We start from the raw sequence: 23,870 nt of genomic DNA, 5'->3' as shown, positions 1-23,870 counted from the left end.
CATAGCACACATTCCATAACACACAATGTACAATGCTTGAGCTTGTAGCTGAGCTACAGTTGCAGTTGATATTGAATAGGACAAATACTATAATATGCAATGATGTTAATTAGTTTCCTAAAAATTAATAAACTGTTGATTTTTTAAACTTTTACTATTCGAAAATGTACTTTTAAGACTTTTTTTCTGTCAAGATTGTTCGTGCTGCTGTAGAGCCGATTTATTAAGAGCTTTTTTTTATGACTGCATAACGCCAGAGGGCGCCAGTGAAAGTCCGGTGTTACATATATATATTGTTTCTACAGCAAATTGGTTTTGGCAATAAGCCAGTGTTTCTGCCGAGTGCTGAGAGCTGATTGGTGAACTGACGCAAGAGTAGCAGAAATGCTACTGCCCAAATCCGTTTGCTTTTAGAAAAAAAGCAGAAATGTACAGCTACGTTATCTTTGATGATTTTAGTGTAATACATACTTCTACTGTTCAAAATGAACGGAAGATTCTGGCAAAGTGGTGAGAAACTATTTTAAACTGTTAGTATTTTTTAGCCGTTTAGCTCTATTCGCCCACATCTATTTTGGCGTCTCGCGGGCGCCTCTAGCGTCACACACACGCGGAAGACCGTTACACAGCGGCGGGCGCCTAGAAACTCCTCCGTTTTCACGAGGGCGCTAGGGGCGCCGCGAAACCGTTCAGCAGGCAGGTCATCTGGTCAGCTGTGTGACAGTTGGACGAGGGCGCGGAGCTAGCTCGCTAGCTGCTTATCCCGAACAAAGGTCAGTTTGACCACGGAACTGAGGCCTGTGAGTGAGTCAATTATGTGGTGTTAATATTTCATGGGAGAAGGACAATTTGCTCGCCGGACATGAGTACACTAGTTACTCCTGACAGGCTAGATATTTGTTGAATTTCTATATCTAGTTTGTTGGTTAGCTAGCTAGCTAGGGATACCAACAAGAGAAAAACTAAAAACATTGTTTACTAGAAATAAACGATTTAACGTCTGTTTAATATTGTCACCCAGTCGTTAATTGTTGGTGTGATGGATAACTAGATTGTTGGCATGTCGTCCAGCTAGCTGTCAATGTTAATGAATCTTAGCGAGGTAATCTAGCTGTTTTACACACGAAGATTAGCTAGCTAGCTAGGTAGCCATTGTCTCAGCTTCTTTTGTTGAAATGAAACGGTAGCTATTAAATGTAGCCAGCTAGCTAAATTGGAACATAAATTAAGAATATAACCACTGTAGTTAACCAGTTATATTGGCCCAACATTGACGACATGTCGTGTTACTCTTTCCACTCATATATCATTTTGTAACCATGTAACAATAGATAAATGGCTGGTTTAGATGTTATACCGGGTGGGGAGCTAGCTAGCAACGTTTCCGGTCTTAGGTTCTCGCTAAATCTGTTAAATGTTGCATTTTAGGATTTGTTTTAGGATTGTGGTGAAAAGCGGAGTTTTCGCTGCCACGTCAACATTTAGCTGTGGCACAGCGGCAGTTTTAGGTCACATCGCACTACCTACATATGGAAACACAACAAGGAAGTCGAGTTTTCATTCACAACCAGGCGCGGAGCGTTACCTGTAACTGAAAGTAACTTAAACAGTGATTCTATTTCAGTTGTGTGATCAACTGTAGAAAATACTGTTCTACTAACATGTATGTAGTTTTGAATATGTATTAAATCAAGGCAGGGTAGCGTTTCATAGCGAAAAGCTAATGATGTGTTACTGCGGTCATGCTGTGGCGATCCAACATGAATGTTCATTGACAGAACCGTTGACTTGTGCAGGAGTCCAACGCCCTGCCGTGGAGGGATAAGATGTCAGAAGGAATCGAGTGTGCTTCATCTGTCAGGGTCTTCTCAGCACCACTGTCTTGGACTCTATTGCTCTTCCTGAGTGCACTAACTACTGCACAGGCATCAAGTAATTCCCATTTATCCATTTTCTAACATTATTGACATTAACAACAAAGGAACTTTAGCTTATATTTTTAGTTTATCTGTGAGCTGTTCATCTGTTTGGGAGACCCCTGTGTTTTCTGTTTTCTTTTCACTAAATTAAAATAGCTTAATATCACATTGGTTGGGGTGAAAGCACATACTTCTTGTTTAACAATAGAAGGTTTTAATTTACTCCCTTGAAATGCAAAGGTGTGTACTTGCAAACAGCATTGTTTTCTAACTGAAATGACTTTTTGTAGCTACACCAAAAATGCAAAATATAGTATTTTTACATTTTTTATATTCTTTTTTTTAAAGAAACTAATAAGGCATCTTAGCAGTTCCATGATTCATCATGATTGCATAAGCCAAAATCACACTCAATTGGACTTGTGTTTTAAAAGCCTGCTGTTAATGATTGCACATCCTCTGCCCACACCTCTGAAGTACTCCAAATGCCTCTCTGATGTCGTAGCATGTCTAATATCTGACAACTCCTGTTTTCTTAGGCTGCGTGAGGCCATTCTCCATTCAGCACGGGCAGGTCAATGTGTCAGAGACCAACAGAGGCTCCTTCCCTGTAGGCACTGTGCTCCAATACAGCTGTGATTCAGGCTTCACTGTGGATGGTCCCAGCATTGTCATCTGCACCAGAGAGGGCCTCTGGACATCAGGCCCACCTCGTTGTCTGCACAATAATTGTGAGTAATTTTACTATGAACTTGTTTTAATGTTCTGTCTGTATTTTAAAAAACTGCCTGAAAGTTAGAGCATTGACCACTTTCATACCATCTTTAAACAACTTCCCAGTATATGGGAGTTTGTGGAGGAAACACATTTTCTATAAACAAATGGCATATGTTTAAATATTTTTGTTGCTTGGTCATTGAAATATGGCAATAATTGAAATAGTAAGTATATTTAAACTTTACAATTTTAAATGTACATAACTCAAACCTATGCTGTTTAAATGATTTCCATAGATTTAGCGGAACACTGTCCACTGAGCTGAACATAAAATCCCATAACGATAAATTGGTCAAAACATATGCTAAGGTGACATTTTTAGCATTCACCAATCATCTCAATGCAACAATACTATCCTTGTAGCAAACTGGTTTATATGCAGTGTACCGTGCTTAATGGAAAAAACAGCAACAAGCAAATTGCCCTACTGTTTACTAAAGAAGTAAACCTAATTGGTTTTCTTTGCCATTCTTGAGCAAGTTAGGCACAGTTAACAACAATATTGTCAGCTATACTGAACAGAGACTCTGATTGTGAGTTTGTGGTACAAGTACTCTCTGGCCAACTTGGATATCACAGAGAAACTATTTTCATTTTATTTAATTTCTTCTTCATATGTTTGTCTCCATGGATTTCAGGCTTGTGACAATAAGCAGAAATCTCTGATGCTGCTTGCTCCTCTGTGGGCATCAAAGGTCCACTGGCAGCTGCTTTTTCAGCAGGCTGCTGCCCAAAGTTGCTTTAGTTAGAAATTCGGCAATGATGCTCCCAAGTGGCACAACAGGAAAGCATTCAGAGTTCGTTTGGGATGTTGACTTGGACATTTGAAACGGCATAATCTATGAGCATAATTTGAGCACAGGTTTTAATGAAAACTTAATTATTGTTTGTATTGGTGGACTCTGGGACCCGGGATGACTGCTTCCCCTCCCATTGCTCATATGATTGACCCAGTATTATTAAAATGACCCTCTGGAGGTGTGTAAATGAGTGTAAGTGGCTGGCCATCTATGCTGCCTCAACATGCTTTATTAGCACTCTAGAGCAAGAACATTTGAGAATGTGTCTTCGTGAGAGGAACCTAGCAAAACCTCAGACATTCTTCCAAGCTGCCACCAGAGTACCCTGATGATGTTGAGGCACACTGGAGTTCTCCAAAGACCACCATCCTGAACACTGGCCTTGGAGTCCACGGCTTAAACACAAAGAGAAACGAGGACTACTGCCGTGCTGAGGAGGAACAATGAACATATTTTTATTTCCAAAAAACAGCAGGCTTTTTCTGCCTGGCAGAGGGACATGTCTTGCCAGGCTAAGAAGGAAGCTCACTCTAGAGCCAAGGCCTTAGTGTAATGCCAGGCAAGGAAGCTCAAAAACAAAATATGGGCTGAGAAAGTATGACATTCCAGATCTCACAGAAGAGGGTTACAGGAGGGGTTGCGTCAAGCCAGTAAACTCGTACTGTATATGGACCTGGATCTTTGACTGCATGCCTTAAAGATAACCATGAAGTTGAGAAGATTTATGGTGCCAGAAGTGGCCTCTCCAGCCATTTGAACACCCACAACAAAGCCCGACCCGCAGGCCTTTCCAAGTGCCCTCTTAGATGTCACTCCATATGACCAAACATAATGAAGAGCATCTGTAATGGAAAGGAGGAAATTACAGTCTGATAACAGTGTCGTGGTGACATCAAGTACTTTGATAAGGTTTTATATTTACTTTCCAACTCTAGTTCATATACAGGTCTAGTTATATCTGGATCACATAATATTAATTTTAATGATGTTTCAGCATGCATGATGCGTCATAGCTTCTGATTTGCTGATTGGGCCCATATCCTTCTAACTGCCTCAGTTTGATGTAGATAGGTATGTTAATATGGGAAGATAGGTATGTTAATCTGATCTTCGATAGCAATTGGTCCACAGACTATGTCGCTGCAACTCATTCTGTAATCTGAATTCAGTTCAATTGCATACCACTATAGGGCAATGGTGTGAACAATTGGATCATATATTTTAATCGTCCTCTGCCAAGAGTGAGCAGCAGTTATGGAATGCACAGTAATAAACAGCAACAGTGATAGCTGTGTTCATCTTACTTGCAGCATATTTGTGTTGATGTTAACCATGAAAATGAGTCAAGAACAATTCTGGTTGCACTTTTTATAAACTTGCAGCTGTGTGGCTTTGCATTATGGTTACAGGACATTATATCATAGAAATGTCAGTCAAGGAGACCATTAGTCTGCTGTCCACAGATTTGGATTTGTCACATTTATGCAGAGGTGCTGGCGGCCAACCACACATACCATTCAATAACAGCAGAAAACTATCTGGACAGATTTCTAGGAAGCTGCAGAATTCATGACTGCATTTGGTTTGCTATACGTGGATAGATTTAGCAAATTTCAGATAAGTATTCTACAAGACTCAATACAGGATCATGTAGGTATCATGCATGTACAGTCATGGCCAAAAGTTTTGAGAATGATACAAATATTAATTTTTACAAAGTCTACTGCTTCGGTTTTTATAATGGCAATTTGCATATACTCCAGAATGTTATAAAGAGTTATCAGCTTAACAGCAATTAATTGCAAAGTCAATATTTGCCATTAAAATGAACTTTATCCCACAAAACACATTTCAACTTCATTGCAGCCCTGCCTTAAAAGGACCAGCTAACATCGTTTCAGTGATTGCTCCATTAACACAGGTGTGGGTGTTGATGAGGACAGGGCTGGAGATCAATCTGTCATGATTAAGTAAGAATGACACCACTGGACACTTTAAAAGGAGGCTGGTGCTTGGCGTCATTGTTTCTCCTCTGTTAACCATGGTTATCTCTAAAGAAACACGTGCAGTCATCATTGCACAACACAAAAATGGCCCAACAGGGAAGAGTATCGCAGCTAGAAAGATTGCACCTCAGTCAACAATCTATCGCATCATCAAGAACTTCAAGGAGAGAGGTTCCATTGTTGCCGAAAAAGCTCCAGGGCGCCCAAGAAAGACCAGCGAGCGCCAGGACCGTCTCTTAAAAGTGTTTCAGCTGTGGGATCGGGCTACCAGCAGTGCAGAGCTTGCTCAGGAATGGCATCAGGCAGGTGTGAGTGGATCTGCATGCACTGTGAGGCGGAGACTCTTGGAGCAAGGCCTGGTCTCAAAGAGGGCAGCAAAGAAGCCACTTCTCTCCGGAAAAAAAACATCAGGGACAGACTGATATACTGCAAAAGGTACAGGGAGTGGACTGCTGAGGACTGGTGTAGTCATTTTCTCTGATGAATCCCCTTTCCGATAGTTTGGGACATCTGGAAAACGGCTTGTTCGGAGAAGACGAGGTGAGCGCTACCACCAGTCTTGTCTCATGCCAACTGTAAAGCATCCTGAAACCATTCATGTGTGGGGTTGCTTCTCAGCCAAGGGAATCAGCTCTCTCACAAACACAGCCATGAATAAAGAATGTTACCAGAATGTCCTCCGAGAGCAACTTCTCCCAACCATCCAAGAGCAGTTTGGTGATCAACAATGCCTTTTCCAGCATGATGGAGCACCTTGGCATAAAGCAAAGGTGATGACTAAATGGCTCAGGGAACAAAAGAGATTTTGTGTCCATGGCTTGGAAACGGCCCAGATCTTAATCCCATTGAGACCTTGTGGTCAATCATCAAGAGATGGGTGGACAAACAAAAACCTACACATTCTGACAAAATGCAAGCATTGATTGTGCAAGAATGGACTGCTATCAGTCAGGATTTGGTCCAGAAGTTGATTGAGAGCGTGCCACGGAGAATTGCAGAGGTCCTGAAGAAGGGTCAACACTGCAAATAATTGACTTGCTGCATTAACTCATTCTGTCAATAAAAGCTTTTGTTACTCATAATATGATTGCAATTATTTCTGTATGTGATAAAAACATCTGACAAACACGCATAAAAACCAGAGGGCAGCAGATCATGTGAAAATATATTTGTCATTCTCCAAACTTTTGGTCATGACTGTAGGTAGGAGACAGTGTAGGTGTCATGCAGACCAGCAGGTGGCACAATACACAAAGCAAGTTTTCATTAAAGGTGAAAAAGGGCTGTGTTCAAAACTACATAATACTGTAATTATAAAGTATACAAATAAATATGAATACAACATTCATATAAAAAAGTTAGATTATCTTTAATGTTTAGTCAAGTGCTGTTTTTTAAATATTTGCCCTTTTCATTGGAAATGGAAATCAATAAAATAAGACATTACTCAATAGCCGATGAGATCACATTTTATGAAACCTTTTGAATATTTCCCCACCCCATTGGTGCTTCAGTGTTTCCAATTTTCTTGTTCGACATTTCCCAGGGATTTAACATCATATAAGTTGTAGGACAATGGCAAACATATCTAAACAGGTATTTCCTCTTCATAAACAATATCTTCCTCTTCATAACAATATACAAATAAACATGTGCAACTGTCGTCAACTGTGTCTCTATAATGGTAAAACATCACAAGCTTTCAAGTCATTTCAAGTCAAGTATCACAAGTCATTCCAACCCCAGTGCCAATTAATTTAAATGATTTTCCACAGGAGGGCCAAGAGAAAAATGTCCACTTCTTCTCTGTTTTTTAAAATAGATTTTGTTTTTAATTTATTTAGGTACAGCAACATAATAAATGTATGTTAAAAATAAAAACATGGTGACCAAACATGCACTTTTTATTTCTCAGAGTACCACACTTTCTATAGGTTCATATTAACATATCATTGTATCAAATAGCATTAATTAATTCACTACAAAACTACAGATTAGATAATTTAAAAATAATCATAGTTGATGCTTTCAGACTGGCAGAAATTGGTACGTCACCAATTTGAAATACCATCACTATTTTGAAATGTCATTTAATGTCAAATAACAGAAATGTCAAATAACAGAATACTAATTTACCTTCATACTGTCCGATCTCACAATGAGCTAACAGTAGCTGAAGATATTAAGTGAATTTGTAATATTGCTTCTTTTTTGTTTGTTTTTTGTTTTAACTGCTGAATTGTTCGTTGACTAGAGTGCTTATGCTGTCACTACCAAGCCAGCTGGTTTATGTTTAATTGCTTTAAGCTTTCTATTCAGTACTGTTCAATTAGAATGTGTTCAAATTCAACTAGAATGTTTTGTTACAGAGAAAAACACACTTGACATTCAGCATCCAATCAGGCCTTCTGTACCATGCTTTGTGTTGCAGTGTGTGGTCCTCCGTTTGAGCCAGACAACGGGGGTTACATCTGCCATCCATCCCCATGCCGTCACCTGACAGATGGCATGGTGGTGGAATACTTCTGCGACGAAGGCTACGCTCTGAAGGGGGAGTACAAATACCTCACCTGCCAGAGCGGCGAGTGGGACCGGCCCATGCAGATCAGCTGCCTGCTCAGCCAGGGTAACCATCACTCCCCCTTTATGTCCGCACCTTATCCCCCCACAAGCATGCTTAAGCGTGCTTAAGTTTGTTGGTCTTTGATGCTAACAATTACTTAAGTGTAGTGTGGGTGTGCATGTGATCTCCACTTTACCTGGTTACGTCTCTGCCTCTGGGTGGAGGAATGTTTGGTGACTCTTAAAACTGTCCTCTGCAGAAAAAAATTCCTCTCCCATACTGGGAATAAACACGCTGTCCATTGTGGCCTCCACTGCCATCTCTGTGACACTGGTGCTCCTGTTGGTGGTGCTGTTTGTCTTACTGCAGCCCAAACTGAAGTCTTTCCACCACGGACGGTAAGTCGCCTTTTTACTCAACTATTACAACAGATTTATTTTTACTTTTACTCACATTTTGGAGAATGATAACTTAGTGTGCCTCGTTGACGCGCCAAAACTCATAAACTCATTCTGCCGCTGTATGAAAGCCCAGTTACAATTTCTGGCTCATGGGTGTTTCAGTACCGTCAAATGTATCTGAGGATCACAGAGAACCAGTAGAATCAGTGCTGAATAAGAGTATTAACTGTGGCTGGACGTATGTTTTATTCAGCATGTTTTATTCTACTAACATTCTTTGAAGTCCACGCACATTCTCAACCACCCTGTCCCCTCTGGTAGGCGTGAGGAGGGAGGATCCGGGCAGCCCGTGACCATCACGGTGGAGGGTGTGCAGGTGACCTTGCCGTCTTATGAGGAGGCTGTGTCTGGAGCTGGAGGTGTGGTCCTGGCTCGACCACACCCGGACGAGCAGCCACAATCTCTGGAGCAGCCCTCGGCCCAGGCCTCAGTCACGCGTGTGCAGCATGCGGTGGTGCGTCAGCCGCCTTCCTCCTCCTCCTCCTCCTCCTGGTCCTTAGATGCTGTGCAGGGAGCTACGGCAGCGTCCACTGCGCTCCAGTGTCACAACCCAGACACAAGTCAGCAGAACAGCTTACGCATGTCTCTGCACGGCTCGGAGCAGGATCTGTCTGATGGTAAGAACACATGTTCATGTGCTTTCACTCTTCCTCCTTCTCTTTCATACTATGCATGTAATTTATTTAAAAACAGTATTGTTGCTTACTATGAAGTATTGTTTGGTTACATTCTAAAGGTATTTTAGGAGTTCTGTGAAATGGCGTTTGTAGAAATAAGTGAGTAACTAATCTTCCTGGACCTTTCTCCGTAGACATTCCCCTAATAAAGGAATCCTGAGAGCTCCTGGATTTCTGTAAGCTGCCATACAGCCTCCACAAAGACTGCAGTCCTGCAGGCCTGACTGCTGTGATCCTTCTTTGTGCTGCATCTCTGCAAAATACAGCTCAGCCCATCTCAGGTGATACTGAACTCAACAGGCCAAGTGCCTGACAGATGCCACCAGTACTGTCCAGTCAAGAACTCCCACTAATTACACATATGCGTATACAACACGTGCTCAAACCCTGCACAATTTCAGCTGATTCCTGTGTCCCTCAGGTCTATGAGTAAGCGATGTAGCAGAGAGACACAGCACTGTACAGAAAGCAAAAGATTTATGAAAGGCCTTACTTGGCATTTAAATATTTTATTATTAAATGTTCTGTGGGATTTTCTCTGTTCAGAAACTTAGACCACAGTGATCACGTCATCATACTTGCCCCTCTGCACGCAAGCAACTCCAATCACTCTTACACATTATTAAAATGCGCATAACACCACTTGACGTTGTGAATGATGCATGGATGCTTGTGCTAGCATTAAAGGTTTTTTTTCTCGTTTTGTTTTATTTTGGGCCAACTGCCACACCATACTAAGGGCTACTTCTACCCTCGTGTCTGTTTCCCACATTCATTAATTTGTCACTTGCTTACATCTGTTGAGAGTAATGTCTTTTATTGTGTGTTTAAGAATTGGCTTCTGGACAGTGCAGCAATTTCACATGCACAATCAAAAATATATTCATGATTAAGTAAGGTATACCAATTGTTTCTGATAGCAAGGTCTTTGGGATGGGATTAGGAGTTGCCAAATTCATGAATATGCTTTGAAATCATTGAGATTATCATAAAGCCTAAATAATCCAAAAACTACCTGGTTCGGTAGGGAGGTTGCATTATTTGCCCAGGGACATATACAATCTTAAATGTTTGGGAGAGTGCACTTGTTTAACAGTATGATAGGCTTTACTGTTCATATTTCATGTTTGCATTTTATTTTGCATTAGAGAATAATTTGACAAAATGGACTTTGTATATGAAGTGCTATTGATTAGCATTGTAAAAAAAAAAAAAGCTTCACTGAAGATGATACTTTGCTGGAGCAAACCAAGTAATTTAATGTAAATGGATTTATTTAATGCCAAAAAGTGATGTTATGTACTATATGACCTCAGCTTTCATTTTGGAACAGAATGAAGTAACTAGCAAGCAGTAGTATTTTTCTGTTTGTATAAAGGTTTAATTTATCTTTACATTGTAAATAACTTGTGGTGATTTCTGATTAAATATTCTTTTAACTCAGAAAATGTACACTTTGCTTTACATTGTTTCAAAGCATTAATATTTACGTAATAATACACGAGAGGGAGTGCTATACCGTGTAATATTGGCACTGCTGTGCTGCGGTCGTAGGCACGATTATACCACAGTTCCATTACTGCTGTTTATTGAAAGATTTTGAGTTAAAGAGGACGAGAAAATACGACCTGTTTGGTTAAAAATACTCCGCCAGTTAAAATAGTTCCATTCAATGGCTCGCTGCTAAACTTGCACAAGACTGGAACAGCGTTACCCAATAAATATTATAGAGGTAAATATACACAAAAACAACTGTTGATAAAATTGTATTTATTAAAAATAAAGTACAACAATTATTGATAATGGATTTTACGGTATTAACTTCGTTTCTCTGCATTTCCAGCTCATCCAAATCATTGTTTGTAAGCGTGACAAACCTTGGCTCATTGGAGGAATCAGGCTGGTCATTTATAGCTTCATCCTCCAGTTTCAGATCGAAACAAATGCTTTCAAAGCCAATAGATTTAACGAGCTCCCTGTAATTAATTTTGATAATGTTGCTGCTTGTTTGTAGTTGCGCTGTTTGGCTTGTAAACGCTGCTTCGTTGCTAGGTTACCTGTATGTGGCGGAGTAATACATGGAGAGCTTTGGTTACAGTGCTATAACGCATAATATTGGCACTCCTAGATCGCCTCTCAGCCAATCACATTGTAGGGTCGGAACTAACTGTGGTATAATTTAAATTAAAAGTAATCTTTTATTACTTTACCAAAATGTAAAACTTGACACTAAAATAAATTCTAACTAGAAATTCATATGCACCAATTTTACCATAAGTAAAGGAGAAAATCTATAAAATAAATGTCTTGTTCAAAGGGGAAGATCCTTCATCAATCAGCAGTGGTGCAGCGTAAAGGCTGGGCGGGATTCTAAGGCCAGCCTGCTGAACATTGGGTAAACAGTTTTGTTTGTTGGATGATGGTTTTGCTGTCAGCTTAGTGGTCTGCAGCGTAATCCTTCATGACCATGTGGCCATGTGAAGTGGTCGAATGGGGAATTTCATCTCCTCCGGTTAGTCGGCAATTGCCAGATGCAGTTTTCTCTACTGGAAATTCCAAAGAAAACATTTTATAGCTATCTGAATATCACGTTAATGTGAATGAGACATTTGAATCAGTACATATTTGCTTTCTTGGAAAACATGTTGAAGTAGATGTATCAAAAAAAGAAATTTGAATAATATTTGTATTTGTAGCTAATGGTTAGAAGTAGACTATAGCTCTAGTCAAAGTACTGTCATGTGAAGGGTCTTATTTTTAATTTCTAATGAACCGATTGAGACAACACACCTTCTGTTGAGGGTTTACACCTTTGGTAACATCTGAAAAAACTGACGAAGAGCAGAGCTTCGGCAACCTGAAACACAAAGTAAACAAATGGAAAAAGATAGAGGGGTCCAATGACCTCTGGAGAAAAGGCCACTTTCAAAATAGCGGAGCACAGCTGGATGTTTTGACAGCCGGTCTCCACGGCAATGGTCCTCTTGCACCTGTGGAGACAAATAGGAGTTCTTCAGTTGGCCTATCATAGCAATGGACATATACGGTACATTTAACAACTTTAGTGGCCTTGCTGGCCTAAAAGTATTGCTGTGAAGATGCAATATGCTCAACAGACACTTAATTGGAAATATCAGACTTTTAACATTTTAATATTTAACATGTAACCATTTTCTTCTGAAATAATTTTAGATGCACTTAAAAAAATAATAATAAAGACTTTTATTTACCGTGCACTCTGGTGGAGTATGGTTGACAGGATGTACCCAAGCAGGAAGCCTAGGAAAGGCATAAGAGATCCCACTGCCATGAGCTCTGGGGAGAGCACCACCCACACCGTTCTCCCGACAGTGATCCCAGACAACACTACGATGGACACTCCAGCTATTAGCCAAATGCTCATACCAACCTGATGAGAAGAGCAGTGGTGTGAGTGACACTTTCCTTTCTGTTCCCCAAAATTCATTGATCCAATCTATAGAAATCCCCATATTTGCTCCCGATTCACTGTAAGGCAGGCGAATGGGGTGAATTACCTTAATGACAGTTTGTGAGTAACGTGGTGCGTAGTGGTTAATTGTGATGCCAATGGCACAGGGCACCAAGATCATGATGAGGGCAATGATGACGCCAACGTAGGGGACAGGAATCTCCATACCATGGAAGCCTTGGCAGTACAGGTAAAGGAGAAAGGGCATCGCGACCAATGCCATTACGGTGGAGCAGGTGGTCATCACAATGCTGCAGAAGACAGTTTTGTTATTATAAAATGTTTTCTTTGCAATAATGTTTTAAAGTTTCTAATGGACTCTTTAAGTGGAAGTTCACCCTCCCCCCCACATTGTTCACGTTTGAGCACTACACATACAGGACAATGTCTTGGTACCTCAGATGGGTTTATATTATTTCGTCAGTTGCTTGAATAATTTGTTAAAAATGAATTGAAGGTGCCAACTCTCATTGGACTCCTCTGAATGACAAAATTCATATCACACACCTCTGCTGATGCACACACAAATGTTACTTGAATTGATTCATCTACGTGGCTTTAAACTAGTGAACAGCAGCTGTTGTTTTGACTGCCTTTGTATTCTTGAATCATACCAATATATTCATCCACCAGAATGATAGCAGGAAGTACTGTACCAGACTAGCTGAATCACACATCTCACCATAAAATTGTTTTAGGGAGGTAGCATAAGACCCCAACACTTAATCACTTTAATGCAGCAAAGCCTGCTCTAAAATCAAGCAAGAGCTTCCCTGAATCTGTGTTCATGCGAATGTCATTAATTACTTTAGTTCAAGCAGTTTCAGTTCTGTGAGTAGGTTGAAATCCTGACACTGAAATTGTTGAGAAAGGTGGAGAAAAAGGTTTACCTTACTTTACATATAATATTATTGCAAACATGCATCATTTCTTTGTAGATTTCATTGCGAGTCTATTTATTTTACTCTATCTTTGTTCAACCTTCTCTTTTGACTCTGAGGTGCAGTTGCATTTTTCCATGGTGCTCTTTGTTTTCCTCAACTAGGTTTGGCTTTAACTGAAGCAATTTCATCCGGAACACTAAAACTGTTGAAACTGTCCAGCAAGGCTTCAACAGATCCAGATGGTTTGAATAAAACTGACGGTTTCCTAAAACTGACATGCCTGGTCTAATGTTCTGATGATGCCCACATATCAAAGAACACGCAGTAATGACCTGATAAAACTACATCCTTAACAAAAGCTGGTATGTTTGAGTGACCTAAAATTAAAAAGAACTGACTTAATAATGTAATTGTTGTGCTCTATAGAATATCAGTGTGGCATACTATTTGAGACTGAAGTATCCTCTTCCACTATAGTACATGGTAGCTGGGTGTAAAATTTTGTTGTAGCGATTACACTGAATCTAAAGTGGCGTGCTATCGTGATGGTATGTCTATTAGCACATATATGAAAAGGAACACATTGCCAGTGCCATCTTCCTGTATTAGAAGCCACCCATCCACAACAATCCAGTCAGGGTTGTAACAGTAGTCCAGTTCACAACAATTGAAGCACAAGCACTCCAGTGGTCTATGCCTTATATATACCTTATATATACAATTCATATAGCTGAGGATGTTTGTTTGAAGTGAATATTTGATGATGGATGGATGTAGCAACAGAGGATGGTTTTATAGAATTACGCATCCGGAGTGAGATCAAACCTCCTGTCCTCTTACATATTTGGTGTGCACAATATAAAATGGCCTACTCTAACCTTTAATAGGCCTACTCTAAGTCCCACCCTCTTCCTGGAGCAAGAACTTCTGGGATTCGGAGTTGCATTGGTCCTCTTCTGGAGTTTTTTTTTTTTTTTTTTTTTACAGTGGGGGTCATGTTGGGTGTGGTGAAGAGCATAGCTGCCTTTCTGGTGGTGGTTGGGGTGCCACAGTTGGGTGGGGTTGGAGCTTGATGCTGCTTAGAGGATGCTCTGAAGAATAGAGATGATGAAGAGACTGTAGATGAGGGTGGTTAGGGGGGAACTTGATTCTTTTTAGGGGTAAAATCCACTGGTGGAGAAGACCTCTGATAAATGTTTTAATGTTTATTTTTCTGGTTGCATCTTATACTTACACTGACATTTTTCCCTCAGCTTCAAACATCTCTGCTGCTCCAGTGAAATCATGGGAAAGGATGTTGCAGTTGAATCCTTAAAAATGTCTCCCTATGAAGTATATCATCCAGGGACTTTTTTCCATACTCTTTAATGGTTACTGTGCCTTCAGAGACACTATTTGTTCTTGCATACTGCTTTCACATAAGGTGTAGTATAGAAGTATGCAATTTCAGAAGGAGCCACACACACTGTGTGTGTCTTTTCCAGTTATTGTCTATATTTACAGGGCATCAAGGAGCCCCCCCAGAACCCCCGAGAGATTTAGGATGTCTGGCTAAATAGACTCTGTGAAACTAGACAAAGCCAACTTCAAAATATTAGTCAAAACAAAGCGCCTTCCGGTTCCAAAACTGTAGATGTTCATTAGGGTGTCCCAAAAAAAAACAAAGTCTGATATTCTCAAGTCTCACCCCCTAAAAGTGTTCTACCTTTGGATAGGACAATGTGTAAAAAATTTTAAGTCATTATGATAATATTTAGTGGTCCCCCAAGGGCGTCAAAGTTTTTATCTACCCGAAAATCATATTTTCGACACGATTTTCCATATTTGAGCAGTTTTATTGAGTGCATATAATGTTTTTACATGTCTTATACATCATAGCGAGTTATTTAACAGTTCTGCATCAATTGTTCAAACATGCAATGCTCAAATTGCACATATTTGCTCAAAATGTGCCAAAAATGCTTCAAACTGACTGTTTTTTTTTTTTGTTAATTTAACAGCAAAACTGAAAGTAGCAATCATGAACACAATCAACAGTCACAAATAAAAAGCTTAACATATTCACACATTGAATCACAAACATGTCGGATTGCCGGTGATGGCAAACACTGGATTCCAGTAGAAACTGAAGTCTACACTTTACAATTTAAATGTTTACAAGGTCGTTGCGGTCAGATGTCTTAAACTTGCTTCGATGATTCTCAACAACTTGCAGGAGGAACTGCCTTTGTTCTTCATTTTTCACTGAGCCATTGAATTGCTGAATTAATGCCACACCACGCTCAGCTGTGACATGTGACATGTCTCTTGGTACCTGTTTATTAACATGTAAACCTCTTTCAGATTGCATGGTTGCAACTAAACGAGCTTTTTCGTCAGCAGATGAAAGATCTGAAAACAGTGCAAGAGTTGCTAGTTCTGGTGTCAGGTACCACGAGTGCCTTTCCATCATTTGCAAACCAACATCTCGTAGTTTTTCATCGTCATAATTCTGCAATCGCTGAATCAACAAAAGATCATTGATTGGAGCATCAGATGCAGTTCGGCTGGTGAACCAGGATTGAAGATAGATCATCACGACAAACCTGTTGAAACGCTGAATGCCTATTTTCTCGCGTGCCGTCAGGTGCAGCACAGATTCGTTGCTGGAAAGCAGAAGTTCAATTTTGAGTGAATAGATGGCTTTAGCCATCCATCTGGCTCTGTGCATTGCTCCAGGTCTTCTAACTGCAGTTTGACTTGGGATACCTACTGCAGATGCAGCCAACTGCATATGTTAAGCTTTTTATTTGTGACTGTTGATTGTGTTCATGATTGCTACTTTCAGTTTTGCTGTTAAATTAACAAAAAAAACAGCCAGTTTGAAGCATTTTTGGCACATTTTGAGCAAATATGTGCAATTTGAGCATTGCATGTTTGAACAATTGATGCAGAACTGTTAAATAACTCGCTATGATGTATAAGCCATGTAAAAACATTATATGCACTCAATAAAAATGCTCAAATATGGAAAATCGTGTCTAAAATATGATTTTCGGGTAGATAAAAACTTTGACGCCCTTGGGGGACCATTAATTATTATCATAATGACTTGAAATTTTTTATACATTGTCAAATCCAAAGGTAGAACACTTTTAGGGGGTGAGACTTGAGAATATCACTTTGTTTTTTTTTGGGACACCCTAATGTTCATATCATTTCCAGTGCTCCAAAACTACAGAGTACGAAAAAGAATTCATGGTATTGACTAAGAAAGTAGGTATTTTTTGTGACTAGAAATTCTCCTATATGTGTTTAGATCAAATGTGAAAAAGGCAAACGTCACCTTTAAAATTGAGAATATTGTGCCAAAGTTTATATTACCTTAGGTTCATGTCCCCTTGTAGAGCTAAGGACAAAATGTTGGAGAGGTTTCCGCCTGGACAGCATCCACAGATCAGCACTGTGACAGCATCAATAGGCCGGAGCTGAAAGATTTTGGCTAGGCAGAAGGCAGCGAGTGGCATGATGCCAAACTGAGAAGCCATTGCTATTGCTACACCTTTCGGTTTGACAAAGTGGCTCCTGATTTTGCCAGTGTCCATCGTGCAGCCGAGAGAGATCATGGTGATGAAGAGAATGAGGATCGTGATGCCATTGACTGCCTTGTCCATGGCTGGCGAGAAGGGGGACAGAAAGCCCTTATGGACAGTGGTGCTCTCTGAGGTGGCATTGAGGAGACTGTAGTAATTGCTTTGGCTAACAACTCTGTGGTGATCTTCTGTCAAATTCATGAGTCCCATTACACCTATGGATTTTAAATGAGAAGTGTGGTAGAAGTAATTTGTAATCTGTTAAAATGTGTCCCAATTTTAATGTTTTATTATATTTCTGAAATGGCCTGCAACTCTCTCTATCACTGAATATTTGTTTGTTTTCTGATCCTTCATTCTCTTTGCGTACTTAAAAATTGTTAACCTTCACACATCGTGCCCTAGAGCAAGAAAAATAAATAAATAAAGATTAAAAAATCAAGCAACATTAAACAAGCTGATGGGACAAAATTATGATTTTGATATGGACAATGAGCAAAATACTTTAGCTTAACAGTTGTATATTCGATGTGAGAAAACATTTTAAAGTTAATGACAAATGACATCCAAGCACGTGAATAAAGTATAATGTCTTGTGGTGCCCTATTTTTAGGCCACTGGGCTAAGGAGATTCAGACAAAGTTTCTCAGATAATCTCGTGACTTTCAGATGTTAGAGAAACGGAAGTATGAGCATTTTCTAAAAGTCTCATTGCAAAGAACTAAAGCCAAAAGACAAACCATGTATTGTTTATTACCATTTCCCTACATTTTATCACAGACACACATACCCCACATATATATATTTCATAAATTCTGTGGCTTTTTTTTTTATATCAAAGCAACAGAAAACAAGCACAAACTAATCATGGAGTATGTGTGTCTGTGGTAAAATAAATAAATATATATATATATATATATATATATATATATATATATATATATATATATATATATATATATATATATATATATATAATTATTAATTAATAACTGTAGACATGTCATAATAATACAGCAACACAAAATATGTTGCATCTTGAAATGCAATATATTCAATAGTTACAGTGCATTTAACCTATTGAATCAGAACACAGTTAATAGAACACTTTAGCAGTGCATCACAATATGAAGTTGTGATATGAAGTTACATTGTAAATGGTCTTACCTTCATTCCTGAAGCTGTGCAGTATATGGTGCTGCACCTTTAAGCTGATGCTCCCTCTGAAGACCAGTGTGCCACTAACTGTCTCACTTTCTCTCTCACACACACACACAAACCCACTTTTCCACCCTCCTTTGCATCTTTTTAACCCCTTTCAACTCTTCTTCGTGATGTCACATTGTGGTTTACAGTTGCTACACTTACATTAACAAATTTAAATCTTTGTGCAAAAAAGTAAAATTTTTAAACGCATTAGGCCAGTACACACACACACACACACACACACAGCCAGACACCAAGGGAAGAGGGGGAAAATACACCAACCAATATTACTGCACAGTATTCCACAAATAAAAGTTACTATAGAAACCACAAAACACAAAATAATCAGTAGAAAACCAGGACCAGGCAACAGGATATATATGTGTGTATGTGTATATATATATATATATATATATATATATATATATATATATATATATATATATATCCTCACCAGTGGGTCAAAAGTCAAAAAGGCACCGATACGAACAACGGTGAAAAGCATGCATGCTCTTGGGTGTTGGTCAACACATTCACACACAAAGAACGTCCAGCTTTTGGACAGCCTGGACCTAATCCAGTTGGCCAATTCTGCTGTGATGCATGCCCATCCTTTAACCAGCTCCACTGACGCAAACAAATATGGCCAACAGCCACAACAGCCACAGCCACATGTGATTAATCCTCTAACATTATACAAGATGGTCTGACCTAGTCACATGGGGCGAAGGCTGCTTTCTACGTGACATGCAACTGTATAAACACTCCTGAGCATGTTGCATACTTATGCAGACACTTGTGAAGCTCAACGCCAACTTTGCATATTATTAGTAATCACAGGCATCAAGAAAATTGTTTTATCTTACTAAAGGCAATCGGAATGAATCATGTATTAAATCATTCATATATTAGCCTGTATACATTGTTCATTGCATACAAAACATTTATTTTTAAGATTACCTGGTTCCCAAAGTGCAAAGTCATCTGCCCTATTTCAAGCATGGTTCTACTCCCAAAGCTGTCCTGGGATTCTTCTCTTCTGACTTCCTTGTTATTTGGATGCTTCTAAGCTTAGCTCTGCTTCTTTATCTACAGATTGCATTTTCTTTTTACTTTCAAAATATTGTCAAGTTCTGGTACCTGAGATGATTTGAAAGAACTACAAAGCCAAAAGCTGCTACTTTTCTTTTTATTGTAATTTTCTTTCTTTTTTCTTTTTTTTACTAGCACAGGAAAATTTGTGGATACTACAATAGACACGTGAGACAATGGCACCACAGGTTTCAGAACACATGTGCTCTCAGATATGCTACATTCACCTACAGAAAATGACTGAATTAGTTTTCTGAGCTTTTTGTCATTCCAGGACAGCACAAGGAACATCAGAGTGTGGGAGTCATGGCAACGGGCAGTAGGTCCGGGTTGGGACCAAACACAAACACGGTGTTATGTACAGGTCTGAAATACTGTTATCAACCTCCACTGCTCAAGCTAAAGCTAACACTGTTGCTCACAATCGAGCACTTCATCTGCAGAATAGATTTGGACCACTGCAGAATCTCAGAAGCACAAAAAGGACAGCCGCCCGGAGCACTCCAGCAGAACCAGAGTCTCAGTCTGTGGACACAGCTGACACCCTCATAATTGGGAATGATTCTATCAATGGCATGAACTATCAGAAATTCACTTCACTGTGAACTGAGCATCACAGTCTCTGAGCTAAATAATAAACTCACAAAATTACTGGCTGACCACTGAACAGTAAAATGGCTAATTGTGCATGTTGGTAAACATGGCAAAGCAGGAGTCCGAGGTATTGAAAATAGACTTTAAAAACCTCTTTAGTACAATTTGAAGGCAAGGCGTTCAAACATTTCCCTCCCACCCTCATCTACTGCCTCATCCCCACCTCCATCCCTCAGAACATCCTCTCACACCACCTGTGGCAGCCCAACCACCACCAGAAAGGCAGCTACGCTGTCTGTCCCATCGCCAAAAGAACCCCCACCCAACGTCATCCACTGTAGTTGAAGAGGCCACCTTGGGCTCAAGTAGTATGCCACACAGATATTCCCTGGGTCCCTGCTGTTACAGCAATGATGTCAGCAGTACTTGTTTTCAAAAGAAGCTTGGACACAGTATGTGTGTTTTCCTTCACATTCCAGTACTTATCAGAAACAGGAAAGACAGTATATCTTGAACACTGTAAATGTGACGAACAATCACTATGTAAGATATGAAGTGTTTGATGTAGAGCACAACAGTTGTTAAGTCAGCTCTTTTTAATATTAGATTGCCAACAGACAAATCACACTTGACTGAGCCAGAACCACCAAACTTCAAATTCATAAAAGTCTCTTGAGCCAGCGGTGAAGGTGAAGGTACAGCTGCTCTATTTAATGGTTCCTTCCAATGCAAGCAGTTATTATTTGGTTATATGACATAATTTGAGTATCTCTGTGTAGTTCTGACTGGCATCCCAAAAATATTACTAGTAACAGTCTATAGGTCGCCAAGGTAGGTACAATGCAGATTTTACTGATGAATTTTCAGATTTGCTATATCTCATTTCCTGATAATTGCTGGGGATTTTAATATACATATTGATAATTGAAAGAACAGTTACGCCAATGAACTCTATGCCATACCAGCATCTTTTGGGATTTCTCAGCATGTGGATGGGATTACACACTGTCATGGTCACACTATAGATTTGGTTATTTCAAAAGATGAACTTATCAGCTTTTGTTCAGGGTGTAGCTTTATCAAGTCTACTACGTGTTCTTTGATATGTGGGCATAATCAAAACATAAGACCTGGCATATCGATTCTAAGAAGAGGTTTATCAATGACACTTCTCACAAACAAAATGAGCATGGTGCTATACAAATCATCTGGATAAACTTGTTAGTGTTCTGGATGAAACTGCTCCAATTAAAGCTAAAGCAACTTCAGGTAAACAGAGGAGAACATGGAGTAAACATGGAGAAATGCTACTGCAGTTCAAACCCAAAAGAGAATGCAGGAAGGCTGAATGCAGATGGCGTAAAACAAAACTTATGATTCACAAAGAGATATACATGTATACATACTTATTTTCCACCATTATTTGCAAATAAATTCTTTAAAAGTCAGACAAAATGATTTTCTCAATTTTTTTTTCACATTTTGTCCCTCGTAGTTGAGGTCTACCTATGATGTCAATTACCGGCCTCTCTCATCTTTTTAAGTGGGAGAACTTGCACAATTGGTGACTGACTAAATACTTATTTTCCCCACTGTAGCTCATAACTTAAGCGGACTATTAGATTCTGGTCTCCGTTTGCACATGAAATCAGCATTTTATCATAAGATCAAAGATTTCTTTATGAAATGTCTTTATTTAAATTCATTACTTAATTCATTTTAATTTATATTTTTATTCCTTTAAAACCTTTTTTAATATTATGTATTACATTTTATTGGCAATGACCTTCCCAAGGTGATAGACTTCAGGTCATAAAACACTTCTTTCTTTTCCTGTATAAAGCACTTTGAGTTGCCAGTGTGTATGAATGGTGCTATGTAAACCTTCCTAATAGTAAAGTCAGCTATTCTTTGAAGGACGAAGCTGTGGAAGACTTTCCCACAGTGCTTCAAGAGAGCAGACTGAATGGGCAGAGTAATTGTGGCACCAGCATTTATTTAACCGTCCTGCCTTCACATTCATTTGTGCCACACCATCAGGTTGGCTTGGAAAAGAGGGCCAAGGGCCTCAATCTTCTATTGGTGAGGTAAATCTGCTCTGTTGTGCCCTTGGTTCCAAGAAAGAAATTAACGTCCAATAATACCAAGCACAAATGTGTTTAGAAGTCCGGTTTTCAACATCGTTTCTCTCTATTGGGTTTTGTACAACTTAAGCACAATCTACTGTTGCTGAAGGTTCACTGCCAAACTTCAATCACCTCTTCTTGGATTCATCCTGCTTCCTGGGCAGTCTGCCCACAGTCAGACGATGTCTGCTTTTCAAACATTGTGCCCTTGCCCTTCAATTTTTCACTGAAACAATGATGCCAGAAGTAAACAGCCAGTCAAAAGTGGTTTTGGGTTTTGACCTGTGGTTTGTTCCTGATGATCCCCAGTGTTGTCAGTGACTGCAAATAAAGCATGGTGAATACACCTACAATTTACAGCTTCCTTCAATGCAAATCGACAGAGACATCACCAATGTAGCAAGTCTATATAATGTGGTTGCATTATGTGATGCATCAGATGTAGCTAAGGGCATGGATTATTGGGCAATATCAAAAGTAAACATATAACTTTTCATGGATGACTTTTTCCTCAGGTAGTTGAAGAGGGGTTGTTGAATAAACTAAAACGCTTCAGTGGCTTCTGCTTCTGAGTTTTTCCTTGACTATTATTGATGTGTTTCCAGAACGAACCAATACACCTTTGTTATCAAAATACAAAAGTTCAGAAAAATGTGTGTCTCAGTGAGGGAGCAGGTGTAAAACATAAGCCACAAACTGAATGGAGGGGTTATTACCTTGATTAATATTATCTCTTTTGATACAACAAAGAGAACAGTTGTTTAAAAAAGGCAAAAAATATACCAGTCAGAAATGAGATAGACAACCCAGAGCAGTATTGGGGCAGCAGCAACCCACAGAAAAGCTCAGATTCCCACACTACACAGTTGATGCAATACTGCACAGAGAGAGCAATACATGACAATATTAAATAGACAGATTCATTAGGGAAGGAACAGGTGAGCAAATACACAAGGAAGAGACACTAGTATACAGGTGAGGGCGACCTCTGGTGGTTAACGGTGATGTTGTTGGGAGCTGATGTAACAGAAGTCCTCAATAAATCTGGGAAGTTCTCATAGACAAGCTAGACCAGCTAGTATAAATATCCAACACACTTAAAGAACTGAATGTTCACTTGCTGTGCCGAATATAAACTACTGCTGGATGGTGCCACTCTAACAAGGTCAATGTTATTCATTCACCTGTCAGTATATACAGTAAGGAAACATGAGTACTAGTATTTATTTGATAATTTAGATATCTACATAAGATTGAGCTGCTTTACTAAGGGACTAAAGGTCTTGGCAGACACCTTGAGAAGGCACCCAGCTATAGGCTCCCACCAGAAATAAATAAGATCCTAGAAGTGGGCCATGTGGACCATGCACAACTACAGTATATTAGTGTAACGTTGAACTTCACCAAACTGCATGCTATAACAATACTATAACAACATGTTATATGGGCCTGTCTGTGCTAGGTGTTTCTAAATATGTTCCTATATTGATGGTCAATGGAATTTCACCAAACTGCACAGTGCAAACGTATGAAACATAGATTTTAGCGTAAAATGTCTTGGTTTAATGAAACAGGACTATGCCGGGATTTTATTTACAGAAATTACATTTTATACTAATTTCAAAAATTCGAATATTTCCTTCCATATTGAATGGTGAGATTTAATTATTTAAAGTAGAATAAGTTAATAAAACACTTGAGCA

General features: G+C 39.4%; 2 protein-coding genes across 6 annotated transcripts; one reads left to right on the top strand and one right to left on the bottom strand.

The window, feature by feature from the left end:
- Positions 1-615: 615 nt before the first annotated feature.
- LOC143480581 (sushi domain-containing protein 6-like) lies at positions 616-10,470 on the top strand. 4 transcript variants are annotated; one of them, XM_076978359.1, is made up of 7 exons: positions 616-773; positions 1,797-1,932; positions 2,459-2,650; positions 7,934-8,128; positions 8,325-8,463; positions 8,788-9,143; positions 9,338-10,470. In XM_076978359.1, exons 2-7 carry the CDS (start codon positions 1,827-1,829, stop codon positions 9,361-9,363), a joined length of 1,014 nt encoding a protein of 337 aa, XP_076834474.1. In that variant the 5' UTR covers positions 616-773; positions 1,797-1,826; the 3' UTR covers positions 9,364-10,470. The 4 variants fall into 4 exon arrangements, with proteins under 4 accessions (XP_076834474.1, XP_076834473.1, XP_076834475.1 ...); XM_076978358.1 differs by having other exon boundaries at positions 661-800; XM_076978360.1 differs by having other exon boundaries at positions 676-773; positions 1,779-1,932.
- LOC143480579 (hepatic sodium/bile acid cotransporter-like) lies at positions 9,904-18,533 on the bottom strand. Of its 2 annotated transcripts, none has more exons than XM_076978356.1 (6): positions 18,317-18,533; positions 16,941-17,550; positions 12,740-12,944; positions 12,434-12,612; positions 11,994-12,193; positions 9,904-11,749 (listed from the first exon to the last, which is right to left on the bottom strand). In XM_076978356.1, exons 2-6 carry the CDS (start codon positions 17,357-17,359, stop codon positions 11,640-11,642), a joined length of 1,113 nt encoding a protein of 370 aa, XP_076834471.1. In that variant the 5' UTR covers positions 17,360-17,550; positions 18,317-18,533; the 3' UTR covers positions 9,904-11,639. The 2 variants fall into 2 exon arrangements, with proteins under 2 accessions (XP_076834471.1, XP_076834472.1); XM_076978357.1 differs by having other exon boundaries at positions 16,941-17,364.
- Between the last annotated feature and the right edge of the window lie 5,337 nt (positions 18,534-23,870).

Source organism: Brachyhypopomus gauderio, chromosome 17, assembly GCF_052324685.1.
Source record: "Brachyhypopomus gauderio isolate BG-103 chromosome 17, BGAUD_0.2, whole genome shotgun sequence".
NCBI lineage: Eukaryota > Metazoa > Chordata > Actinopteri > Gymnotiformes > Hypopomidae > Brachyhypopomus > Brachyhypopomus gauderio.
This window is presented reverse-complemented; position numbering and strand designations above follow the sequence as displayed.

What these genes read in the sequence shown, in the direction of transcription:
- LOC143480581 (XM_076978359.1), top strand. Translation starts at nt 1,827, where the DNA reads ATGTCAGAAGGAATCGAGTGTGCTTCATCTGTCAGGGTCTTCTCAGCA. An exon ending in TCGTTGTCTGCACAATAATT is followed by an intron (nt 2,651 to 7,933) that starts GTGAGTAATTTT and finishes TTTGTGTTGCAG; the next exon opens with TGTGTGGTCCTCCGTTTGAG. An exon ending in AAGTCTTTCCACCACGGACG is followed by an intron (nt 8,464 to 8,787) that starts GTAAGTCGCCTT and finishes CCCCTCTGGTAG; the next exon opens with GCGTGAGGAGGGAGGATCCG.
- LOC143480579 (XM_076978356.1), bottom strand. Translation starts at nt 17,359, where the DNA reads ATGGGACTCATGAATTTGACAGAAGATCACCACAGAGTTGTTAGCCAA. An exon ending in CAAGGGGACATGAACCTAAG is followed by an intron (nt 12,945 to 16,940) that starts GTAATATAAACT and finishes TGTCTTCTGCAG; the next exon opens with CATTGTGATGACCACCTGCT. An exon ending in GTGTAAACCCTCAACAGAAG is followed by an intron (nt 11,750 to 11,993) that starts GTGTGTTGTCTC and finishes TGGAATTTCCAG; the next exon opens with TAGAGAAAACTGCATCTGGC.